Source organism: Lepisosteus platostomus, chromosome 16 (genome assembly GCF_059453375.1).
Source record: "Lepisosteus platostomus isolate fLepPlt1 chromosome 16, fLepPlt1.hap1, whole genome shotgun sequence".
In the NCBI taxonomy this organism is placed as follows: Eukaryota; Metazoa; Chordata; class Actinopteri; order Semionotiformes; family Lepisosteidae; genus Lepisosteus; species Lepisosteus platostomus.
Genome location: NC_142626.1, coordinates 3,728,601 through 3,740,993, shown reverse-complemented (window position 1 = coordinate 3,740,993; position 12,393 = coordinate 3,728,601). Strand labels below are relative to the sequence as shown.

Here is a 12,393-nt window from a genome sequence, read left to right as displayed (position 1 = left end):
TTATGAAACTAAGAGGAGGTGAATCTAGGAGAGAAAACAGGAGGCATCACTTTCCACAAAGAGTTGTGGGGCTGTGGAGCAAGCTTCCTAATCAACCTGTTGTTCCTCCAAGGATTCATGCCGATGGGGACAACGTTTAGTACAAGCCTAGCCCTAACCCTAATTCTAACCCTAATCTTAATGCTAACCCTAACCCTAAACCTCACTCTAATCCTGAACAGGTTGGTGGACTAGATGGTGGAGAGCAGAATCAATACCCACCTCTCAGGGCTAGTTTGGTGCTGTCTAGCGCTTCCATCGAGAGCTCAGCCTAAGTACAAGCTCCTCCTCCCATCCACTGAGAGAAAATCACTGATCCCTCATGCAGGGTTTAGAAGCCCAGACACCCAGGCGCCAGTCCATCACAGGGTGCCCACAAACACACCAAGATGCCAATCGCCTGCGTGTCTTTGGGCTAGCAGGAGGAAACCAGAGTCCCTGGAGAAATCCGAGCCAACATGTGGGGAACATGCAAACTCCATACAGAAGCATCTCAGGCCAGAATCAAACTGAATGCCCAACAGATGTGGGGCAGCAATGCTAACTGCTACACCCCTGTGCTGGCCCTTGGTCATATAGTGCCCAGACCTCCAAGGAGCATCTGAATGATGACCTTACGTATTGTCGCCCAACCCAGGGATGTTCCAGTAGCAGAGAAGGGTTTTGCTATGGGGAGGGAGGGTTACTTAACAACGGCTTTTGATCCAGATGTTCCCAGATGTTTTTAGGCAGGGTCGGCCATCCTACAGTCCGTTCCTGCCTCTCCCAGCTGAGGCAGCTCCAGTGTCCAGGTTATCGCACTGGACAGCACCAGAACCCTGCCAGGGACACCTTCGACCCCATTAGGGAACAGAGGGAATGTGGTCGAAGCAAAACTATCTGCCGTGAAAGTATCTTGACATTTCGGCACCTCCTGGATCAATGGTGGCAGGCCGGGGGGCCTCGGGTTCGAATCCGCACCTGTGGGGGGCTGTCTACGTGGAGTTTGCATGTTCTCCCTGGGTTTCTTCAAGAGCTCCGGCTTCCTCCCACAGTCCAGAGACATGCTGGTGGGTTAATTGGCTTCTGGGAAAACTGGCCCTGGTGTGAGTGTGTGTGGGTGTCCTGTGATGGACTGACGTCCCATCCAGGGTGTACCCCGCCACACGCCCATTGCTTGCTGGGATAGACTCTCGGTGGAAAGTGGGTTTGAATGGGGGAATAAATCAGGCAGCAGAACAGAAAACCAGTTCAGTGTTGGGTGTAATCCATGTATCCCAGTTAATTAAGGAAAAGACTTTTGCTGGCTACTTGCCTGATTCCAGCAGGACAGGGTGTAACACCTGCTGCCTGTCTCTCGTCTGTTCCCAGGTCCTGGGCGTGCATCTGAACCACTGGAGGCTGGATCGGAAGCTGGGGCTGAGCGTCCTCACCCTCTACGCCATCTTCCTCCTCTGCTCCATCCTCATCGAGCTCAACGTCCTCGCCAACCTCCCCGCCTGCCTGTAGGAGGCGCCACCGCGCGCCCCTCCCCCCAGCTGTGCGGCGCCCGGCTCGCCAAAACCGCGACCCAACTCTCCGACTCTCCCCATCCGGCTGTCCTTCCATTCATTCGTTTGTTCTTGCTATCCCGCCCGCCCACGCAGTGACCTCTAACCCGAACAGGCTGAGGTCTGGCCGGAGGCAGAGGTCGCCGGGGTCGAGCCCCGGCCTGCGGGGGGGGGGGGCCCGGCAGCTCCACCTGCAGTCGTTTGATTCTGTCGCGTCAGGGTAGCTGCCCAGACCCCGGTTCACCCTTTTCCATTCCCAGGAGGCCTGGGGTATGGATGGGGTAGGGGTGAGGAGTCAGAACTGGGGCTTTCTGATACTTGAAGGGGAATGAGGCCAATAAGAACTGAGCTCCGACAAGGCAGTGCTGGGATGAGCAAAGAGAGATACAGAGATGGATATTAATCCAGACGGGGTGACTAGCTCACTGACTGGTTAGGGGCTCCTCAGGAGCCCGGGCAGTGAATCAGAGCTCAGGCGAAGATCTAGGATCTAGGTATGACTGTCCTGAGCCAACACTGGGTCCCCCTCCTCTTCAACAATAAGCCAACCGGCACAGTGATCAACAGAAGAGGTGTCAGTGGGGCCAGCAGGGGGCGCTCACCCTGCGGTCTGTGTGGGTCCTGATGCCCCAGTATAGTGACGGGGGACACTAGACTGTAAACAGGCGCCATCCTTCAGATGAGACATCAAACCGAGGTCCCGACTCTCTGTGGTCATTCAAAATCCTCAAGAAGAGTAGGGGTGTTACCCCGGTGTCCTGGCCAAATTTCCTCCCCTGGCCTTTACCCATCATGGCCTCCTGATAACCCCCCTCTCTGAACTGGCTCCATCACTCTGCTCTCCTCCCCACTGAGAGCTGGGGTGTGGGGAGCGGACTGGCGCCTCACCCAGGTGGGGGTACACACTGCTGGGGGTGGAGGGGATCCCCAGGACCTGTGCAGAGCTCTGAGTGGGAGGGTCCAGAAAGGCGCTATAGAAGTGTAAGCAATTATTATTATTATCGTCGTCGTGACTTCAGTCTCACAACAGCGGGTGTTTGCAAACTGTGTGGACATGTAACAAAATTGTGATGGACGATTTCCGGATCTCATTTGAAAGAAACAAGCACAGTCAGGCCACCTCCTTTGAGGCGGCTGATATCGAGGGGTGGATATCAATCAAGCTGGTGTAGATGGATACACTACTCAATAACACACACCAGATCAGCAATAAGCCTTCTACCCTTCCATTGTCTTACTGCTTCTTCCAATTCAGGGTGGGGTCTATCCCATCAAGCACTGGGGCACAAGGCAGGGTACGCCCTGGACGGGACGCCAGTCCATCACAGGGCGCGCATACACTCACATCAGGGCCAGTTTTCCCAGAAGCCCAGCTTTCCCAGAATGAGCCCACCAGCATGTCTGTGGACAGTGGGAAGAACCCGAAGGAAACACCCAGACCACGAGAGAACATGCAGACTCCACACAGACAGCTCCTCGGGTCCAAAATCGAACCCCGAGCCCCCAGCCCTTTCCCTTTCTAAGTCAATCAGGACGTTGTTGCAGGACACTTGTCACAGAGCACAGCTTCCAGCTGAAGGCCTCTGGACGTTCTCAAGATCAGCATGTCGGCAGTTTGCGCTGAGAAATCCTTTGGGGTTTCTAGGCTCCTGTCAAATAAGGATTCTGGTTGAATCACGAGCCAAGGAATAACTTAGAGGTGGGTCGGAATGGAGGCGAGTAGACCCCCTCCACAAAACTCCAGGATTGAGGGTGGGGGGGATGGCAGAGAGAGATTCGTTCTGGACGAATGTCACTGAGACACTCTCCCCCTCCTCCAGTCAGAGCTCACTCTCCTGTCGGGCCCTGTGGAGTGTAGAGATGTCACTGAAACACACACCCCCCTCCTCCAATCAGAGCTCACTCTCCTGTCAGGCGCTGTGGAGCCCAATGATGTCACTGAGACCCCCCCCCCGCCCAGTCAGAGCTCACTCTCCTGTCAGGCGCTGTGGAGCGCAGTGATGTCACTGAGAAACGCCCCCTTCTCCAGTCAGAGCTCGCTCTCCTGTCGGGCCCTGTAGAGACCAGTGAGGTCACTGAGACACACCCCCTCCCCCACCTCCTCCAATCAGACCTCACTCTCCTGTCAGGCGCTGTGGAACAAGGTGGAAAATGTCTCTGATGAGGCAGGCGCGTGAGAGGTGCTTTCTCAGTGTCCAAACAGGTTGTGATTTCAGACAGCAATCGGGTAGGCAAATTCCAAATTGTAATTGACTTTTAACTGAAGTCTGCCTATTCAGAAGGTCAAAAAACATGAGCCATCTCTAGCTACAGGGGGATTACAGACATCAGGCACTGGGGGCAGCGTTGAGCTTACTGACAGGAGTCGTGCTGTAATTAATCATCCTGTCCGGGCAGCTCTTCTGACTGGCCGGTCAGTGGTCACCCTGTCTCTGGGCGACGTGTCCCTGCTCTTGGGGACTGAGGGCAGTTTCAAGTCTCAGACTCACGACCCGCGTCTCTCACGAACCGAACAAAAACTTGCACATGTTTAATAAGCATTTCTATAACTCGTGTTTATAATATTTAATACGTGTTTCTATAATTAATGAGTGTCGCCACTTTTGATAACTTGTGTACGGGTTTGCTATGGTTTCACTAGTATTTAATAGTTACGATCAATGTTTTAAGACAAAGACAAAAAAATCGTACAGTATATTTATGAGTATTATAAAGTGAGTGTGTGGAACCTCACCTATCTTTGCTAAATGTTTACTAAATCTTTTACATAGTTTTATAAGTACAAACAAGGAAGAGCACCTAGATTTCTCTGTGATGTATTTTGATATTTTATGACAACCCGATGAGTGTGTTTCCTAAATAGTTTGCCGAAGGATTTTTATTAGGATTCTTTTTTGTTTTCCTTTTTGTAATAGGATGCTTAAAAGAGATTAACCATTTATTATATCTCTCTATACCAATCTACCGCTGCTAAGCTCCACCCCTCTCATCACATATGTAATGAGCACGTTTTCATCCCGTCCAATGGGGAGATAGTGGGGCGGGGTTGTGGCCAGGCCCCTCCCACTGTGATGCAGGCTGCTTTGTTCATTCACATTGTGCACATTCACATTCACTTCATCCCTGCTACCAGCGTCGACCGGTTCTCTGAAATGACAGCTGTTCCAGAAGCGACTCTAAAGTCGCTGCTGATGGAAAAAGTCTGGTAGGCACGCAGACTGCAGGTGTGTGTTCGTTCTCGTTCAGTGTCCAGCCAGAAAAGATGATGTCGCCTGCTCTTATAAATGATGTTAACTTGTTGTAACCTGCTCCTGGGTCTGATCTTCACTCTTAACGAGACCCCCACCCCCAAACAACAGACAAAACAAAGTGAACTCCCCCCCCCCCTCTCCTGGAGATAAAGCATTCTTTTATCTCTGGAGAGAATCCAGAAGGAATGGGCCTGCTATTTGATTTAGCGCTCATCAGCTCCTTTAAAGACGATTCCTGAAACTTTTGGAGAAGACTCCAATCAGTGCCCGATTTCCCATCAGGCACTGCAGGCACAGAGCCTAGGGGCCTAGGAAACGTTGAGGGGCCCCAAGAAGGAGGGACACGCTAGCGACTCACGAGACACGAGCTGGAACAGCGTGCTTGCGATCGGCTCTAGGGGCTCCAGATCAATAATCACACGCTCTCTAGAGACTGTTCTGGAAACTAGAGGTACCGAAGTGACTTGCGATCGGGTCTAGGGGCTCCAGATCAATAATCACACGCTCTCTAGAGACTGTTCTAGAAACTAGAGGTACCGAAGTGACTTGCGATCGGCTCTAGGGGCTCCAGATCAATAATCACACGCTCTCTAGAGACTGTTCTGGAAACTAGAGGTACCGAAGTGACTTGCGATCGGCTCTGGGGGCTCCAGATCAATAATCACACGCTCTCTAGAGACTGTTCTGGAAACTAGAGGTACCGAAGTGACTTGCGATCGGCTCTGGGGGCTTCAGATCAATAATCACACGCTCTCTAGAGACTGTTCTGGAAACTAGAGGTACCGAAGTGACTTGCGATCGGCTCTAGGGGCTCCAGATCAATAATCACACGCTCTCTAGAGACTGTTCTGGAAACTAGAGGTACCGAAGTGACTTGCGATCGGCTCTGGGGGCTCCAGATCAATAATCACACGCTCTCTAGAGACTGTTCTGGAAACTAGAGGTACCGTAGTGACTTGCGATCAGCTCTGGGGGCTCCAGATCAATAATCACACGCTCTCTAGAGACTGTTCTGGAAACTAGAGGTACCGAAGTGACTTGCGATCGGCTCTGGGGGCTCCAGATCAAAAATCACACGCTCTCTAGAGACTGTTCTAGAAACTAGAGGTACCGAAATGATTTGCGATCGGCTCTGGGGGCTCCAGATCAATAATCACACGCTCTCTAGAGACTGTTCTAGAAACTAGAGGTACTGAAGCACCCCCCCAGTCCCGGCCCTGACGCCAACGGCGCTCTGACTGCAGGTTTTCGGTACCTTACGTCACGTTCATCGCCTTCCCCTCTTCCCAGCCCAGATGGGCGGGGGCGAAAATGAAGAGGTAGCAGGTACGCTCAGGGGGCGCCCCACGCGACCCAAAAGATGGGGCTTATTGGCAGGTTGTTGTAGGGGGTTGGTAGAGCGGGCAGGAGCTGGGCACAGATCGCAAGGAACAGGTGATTTCAGGTGATTTGCATGCAAGAGCTCAGCAGGTGGGAGCCTGGTCAGTACCTGGAGGGGGAGACTCCTGGGAAAGCTGAGGCTGCTGCTGGAAGAGGTGTTAGTGGGGCCAGCAGGGGGTGCTCACCCTGCAGTCTGTGTGGGTCCTAACGCCCCAGTATAGTGATGGAGACACTAGACTGTAAACAGGTGCCGTCCTTCGGATGAGATGTCAAACCGAGGTCCTGACTCTCTGTGGTCATTAAAAATCCCAGGGTGTTTCTCGAGAAGAGTAGGGGTGTTACCCCGGTGTCCTGGCCAAATTTCCCCCCTGGCCTTTACCCATCATGGCCTCCTAATAACCCCCCCTCTCTGAACTGGCTCCATCACTCTGCTCTCCTCCCCACTGAGAGCTGGGGTGTGGGGAGCGGACTGGCGCCTCATCCAGGTGGGGGTACACACTGCTGGGGGTGGAGGGGATCCCCATGACCTGGAAAGCGCTTTGAGTGGAGGGTCCAGAAAGGCGCCATATAAGTGTAAGCAATTATTATTAAAAAGGTTCCCTTGTCTCAAAGCAGCCTGCGTCACAGTCGTCAGCCTCAAAGACTCGCTACCCGACCTCTGAACTCCTTAGGTCAATGTTTGGCCAATTTCCTGAACCTTTTTACTGTATGTTGTTGAGTGCAATAAACACGGTCTGTGCAATAACTACTGAAACAGCTGTTGGGCTCCTGATTCTTTGGGGGGGGATCTCGTGTTACCCGGTTACCCACCTTGCCTATTTACCCAGATGGGGAAATGGAAAGTCTCCTTTTCAGGCGGGTGAAAAGACGTCACACCACCCTGTCCCGTTAACGAGAAAAGAAAACAGCTTTTTTTTTCAGCTTTAAAACACAGCAGAAGATAATTCTCCCAGTCCAAAACAGAGAAATGAAACAACGAGTGAGATAGATACTTATCACCCATAGAAGATGAAAATTAAATATAACAAGCGATCAATTCCATCCATTTTCTTACTGCTTCTTCCAGTACAGGGTCGCCTGGGAACTGGAGTCTATCTATGGGATCAAAGGCAGAGTACGCCCTGGATGGGACACCAGTCCATCACACACACACTCACACCAGGGCCGGTTTTCCCAGGAGCCACTTCACCTCCCAGCGTGCCTCTGGGCTGTGGGAGGAAACCCATGTAAACATGAAGAGAACATGCAAACTCCCCACAGACAGCACCCCAGGAATTGATCCCAGGGCCTCCCGAACAATCGATTATCTGTCCAAATTCGGGAGGTTCATCGCCGAATCACTTCTTTACACCAAGGGTGGTGGGAGTGTGGAACAAGCTGCCCAGCCCTGTGGTTGAAGCTGATACCCTGTCTCCTTTCAAGAAACAGTTGGGTGAGATTCCCAGAGCATGTCAGAAGGTACTACTTTACACCAAGGGTGGTGGGGGTGTGTAACACGCTGCCCATCCATGTGGTTGAAACTGATACCCTATCTCCTTTCAAGAAACAGTTGGGTGAGCTCCCCAGGGCAAGTCAGAAGGTACTTCTTTACACCAAAGGTGGTGGGAGTGTGGAACAAGCCGCCCAGCCCTGTGGTCGAAGCTGATACCCTGTCTCCTTTCAAGAAACAGTCGGGTGAGCTCCCCCGATCAAACGGTTTCTTTTTCTAGACGTCTGGGAACACGCATCTTTACGCGAAGAGTAGGGGGGATATGGGACAACCCCCCCCCAGGTGTCTTGGAAATGAAAAGTCTTGAAGCTGATTCGCGCTGGGGCATTATGGGTTAGAGACGGAGCCCTGTCGTTAGTAACCTTGTGTCCTCTGGGGGGGCAAGTTGGGTCAATAGCACAGAAAACAGGAAGCCCTGTCCTCGGATTTCAGATCCAGACGCTGGCAGGTCCGGCAGACTCCCAGGAGACGCTCACCAGCTCGGCGTTCCGAATACGGCAGGGAGTCTCGGATCTAGCTGGAGTCGGGGGGGGGGGGGGGGGAGGAGGGATTGGGGATTAACTCAGCGCGTTGGGCAGTGCCATGAATTCCGCGGAGAGCTCTGGCGGAGTAAATAGAGGCAGACAGTGACGATCCGCAGGCGGGAAAGAGGGAGGGGAGGGAGAGGGAGAGGATGGTCAGCGAGGACCAACAGGGATGGGACGAGGGGCGGATTAGCAGAGCTGGGGGGAGGGGAATCAGGAAAAAGGAGAGAAGGAGGGGGTCAGGGGAGGGAGAGGAGTCACAGGGGGAGAGAGGGGTGCAGGAGAGACCGGAGATGAGGGGGGCAGATCAATAGGAGGAGGAGGAGGAGGAGGAGAGAAGGGCAGGGCGGGGAGGGAGGAAGGAAGCAGGAGAAAGCCTGGGAGAGGTGGTTGTGTCCAGGCGCTCCGGGACTACTAACGACAACGCCCCCCCGCGGCAGCAGGTTGGTGTCAGGGCAGCAGGATCGGACTGTGGAAGCGTGGGGGGGGGGTTGATGAGCAGGAAACATGCCTCTGCCCTCCTTCCCCGGTCAGATCGCCAGGATAGGGGTGCAGACCGAGGAGCCTCCGGTCCCCTGAAGAGTTTTCATATCCCTGTCCTGAACCTGCAAGCTATCCAGTGCACATCTTGGAAGTCGCCGTCTAGAACCTTAACCTGCAGTTCGGGGGTAGAAATTCACTATAAGACCACTTGCTCCTCGACCGGGTTTCTTTTTAAAGAGGTCGGTCCACGCTCCCCCCACCCTTTGCGTAAAGGCCACCTGCCCTTCAGTCCGAAAGGCTCTCCCGCGGAGTTCCCACGTGGGCCCCCCCCCCGGTTCGCGTGTCAGTGCTGAGGACGTCCCGGGGGGTGGGGTGGGGGGGGGGGGGGGGTTGATTTTGTAGTAGTCTCCTCTGTTCAAGACTAAAGAGATTCAGTTCCCGCCGCCTGTCCAAACCAAGATCAATTAACAGCGGATGCAGCGGACACCTCTGGCTGCTATCACCGGAAATGGCTGGATCCAACGGCCACAGTCACGTTTTGGGACTCCTTCGCGCCCGTTTCATTTGTAACGGGAGAATGCCCAACATCTCGTGCTCCTAGCGTGAACGACACTACGGCCTCTGAGCTCTCAAAGCAGACGCAGCTGCTCTTCCCCGGTCCTAGATCCTGTACCGTTGAGTGACGGACCAGTCATTACCAGAGAACAACAGCCCATGTCCCACACTGGGATTACCGGTGTCTGAGTGTATTTGCAGGAAGATCACAGCGATTAAAACTGCCATTTAAGCGTTTAGCCTCTGCGGCCTAAGCACATCCTATCAGCAAACAGGCAGAACCTGGATGAAGGAGCTTTCTTAATCCTACAAATGCAATTGATCAGAAGACTGAATCCCAGGCTTCCAGTGGGCTTTTCCCACTGACCTGTTTTCCCAGGTGCCCCTGCAAAAGGCTCTTCCTGTCAGCATCTAGTCCTCCTGTTGAGAATAGTTGTGCTTCTGAAGCGCAGGGTTTGAGCAAAGCGTTCAGCGTGATGTTTTTCGATCTTATAGGAGCACCGTGCCCCAGGCGCAAGAGGGGAACAGGCGAAGGGAATTTTGCTGGTACTCGGTTGTTTGCCTGATGCCCACTGTTTCTTCAAGGGAACAGATGCACTCTGTCGTAGCCCGGGTACGAGAGGGAAGGCCATCTGTCATGTGAGCTGGCTTTTGTCAACAGTGAGGAAACAACAAAAACTCAGTGTGCAGAGCTGACACTCCTGTTAGTGTGCAGAGCTGACACTCCTGTTAGTGTACAGAGCTGACACTCCTGTTAGTGTACAGAGCTGACACTCCTGCTAGTGTACAGAGCTGACATTCCTGTTAGTGTGCAGAACTGACACTCCTGCTAGTGTACAGAGCTGACACTCCTGTTAGTGTACAGAGCTGACACTCCTGTTAGTGTACAGAGATGACACTCCTGTTAGTGTGCAGAACTGAAGCTCCTGCTAGTGTGCAGAGCTGACACTCCTGTTAGTGTGCAGAGCTGACACTCCTGTTAGTGTGCAGAGCTGACACTCCTGCTAGTGTACAGAGCTGACACTCCTGTTAGTGTACAGAGCTGACACTCCTGTTAGTGTACAGAGATGACACTCCTGTTAGTGTGCAGAACTGAAGCTCCTGCTAGTGTGCAGAGCTGACACTCCTGCTAGTGTACAGAGCTGACACTCCTGTTAGTGTACAGAGCTGACACTCCTGCTAGTGTGCAGAGCTGACACTCCTGTTAGTGTGCAGAACTGACACTCCTGTTAGTGTGCAGAGCTGACACTCCTGTTAGTGTACAGAGCTGACACTCCTGCTAGTGTACAGAGCTGACACTCCTGTTAGTGTGCAGAGCTGACACTCCTGTTAGTGTACAGAGCTGACACTCCTGTTAGTGTACAGAGCTGACACTCCTGTTAGTATGCAGAGCTGACACTCCTGCTAGTGTACAGAGCTGACACTCCTGCTAGTGCACAGAGCTGACACTCCTGTTAGTGCGCAGAGCTGACACTCCTGTTAGTGTGCAGAGCTGACACTCCTGTTAGTGTGCAGAGCTGACACTCCTGCTAGTGTACAGAGCTGACACTCCTGCTAGTGTACAGAGCTGACACTCCTGTTAGTGTGCAGAGCTGACACTCCTGCTAGTGTGCAGAGCTGACACTCCTGTTAGTGTACAGAGCTGACACTCCTGTTAGTGTACAGAGCTGACACTCCTGTTAGTGTACAGAGATGACACTCCTGTTAGTGTACAGAGCTGAGTGACACTCCTGTTAGTGTACAGAGCTGACACTCCTGTTAGTGTGCAGAGCTGACACTCCTGTTAGTGTACAGAGCTGACACTCCTGTTAGTGTACAGAGCTGACACTCCTGTTAGTGTACAGAGCTGACACTCCTGCTAGTGTACAGAGCTGACACTCCTGTTAGTGTGCAGAGCTGACACTCCTGTTAGTGTACAGAGCTGACACTCCTGCTAGTGTACAGAGCTGACACTCCTGTTAGTGTACAGAGCTGACACTCCTGCTAGTGTACAGAGCTGACACTCCTGTTAGTGTACAGAGCTGACACTCCTGTTAGTGTGCAGAACTGACACTCCTGTTAGAGTACAGAGCTGACACTCCTGTTAGTGTGCAGAACTGACACTCCTGTTAGTGTACAGAGCTGACACTCCTGTTAGTGTACAGAGCTGACACTCCTGCTAGTGTACAGAGCTGACACTCCTGCTAGTGTACAGAGCTGACACTCCTGTTAGTGTGCAGAGCTGACACTCCTGTTAGTGTACAGAGCTGACACTCCTGTTAGTGTGCAGAGCTGACACTCCTGTTAGTGTGCAGAGCTGACACTCCTGTTAGTGTGCAGAGCTGACACTCCTGCTAGTGTACAGAGCTGAGTGACACTCCTGTTAGTGTACAGAGCTGACACTCCTGTTAGTGTGCAGAGCTGACACTCCTGCTAGTGTACAGAGCTGACACTCCTGTTAGTGTGCAGAGCTGACACTCCTGTTAGTGTACAGAGCTGACACTCCTGTTAGTGTGCAGAGCTGACACTCCTGTTAGTGTGCAGAACTGACACTCCTGTTAGTGTACAGAGCTGACACTCCTGCTAGTGTACAGAGCTGACACTCCTGTTAGTGTGCAGAGCTAACACTCCTGTTAGTGTACAGAGCTGACACTCCTGTTAGTGTGCAGAGCTGACACTCCTGTTAGTGTGCAGAGCTGACACTCCTGTTAGTGTACAGAGCTGAGTGACACTCCTGTTAGTGTACAGAGCTGACACTCCTGTTAGTGTGCAGAGCTGACACTCCTGTTAGTGTGCAGAGCTGACACTCCTGTTAGTGTGCAGAGCTGACACTCCTGTCAGTGTACAGAGCTGAGTGACACTCCTGTTAGTGTACAGAGCTGACACTCCTGTTAGTGTACAGAGCTGACACTCCTGTTAGTGTGCAGAGCTGACACTCCTGTTAGTGTGCAGAGCTGACACTCCTGTTAGTGTGCAGAGCTGACACTCCTGTTAGAGTACAGAGCTGACACTCCTGCTAGTGTGCAGAGCTGACACTCCTGTTAGTGTGCAGAGCTGACACTCCTGCTAGTGTACAGAGCTGACACTCCTGTTAGAGTACAGAACTGACACTCCTGCTAGTGTGCAGAGCTGACACTCCTGTTAGTGTACAGAGCTGACACTCC

At 52.7% G+C, this 12,393-nt stretch overlaps 1 protein-coding gene across 3 annotated transcripts in view; it reads left to right on the top strand.

Annotated features, from left to right (window-relative positions):
- Positions 1–12,393, top strand: part of LOC148646722 (sodium/potassium/calcium exchanger 3-like) — a 173,603-nt gene that overhangs the window by 46,365 nt on the left and 114,845 nt on the right. The window contains exon 17 of one of the 3 annotated variants that reach the window (XR_015927617.1): positions 1,390–2,200. Coding sequence is in view for 1 of the 3 variants with exons in the window: in XM_088608879.1 (XP_088465005.1) it covers positions 1,390–1,527 (138 nt within the window). In the remaining 2 variants the exon portion in view is untranslated. Of the gene's footprint in view, positions 1–1,389; positions 2,290–12,393 lie in introns of those variants that run through there. The other 2 variants (XR_015927616.1, XM_088608879.1) reach the window with 2 other exon arrangements.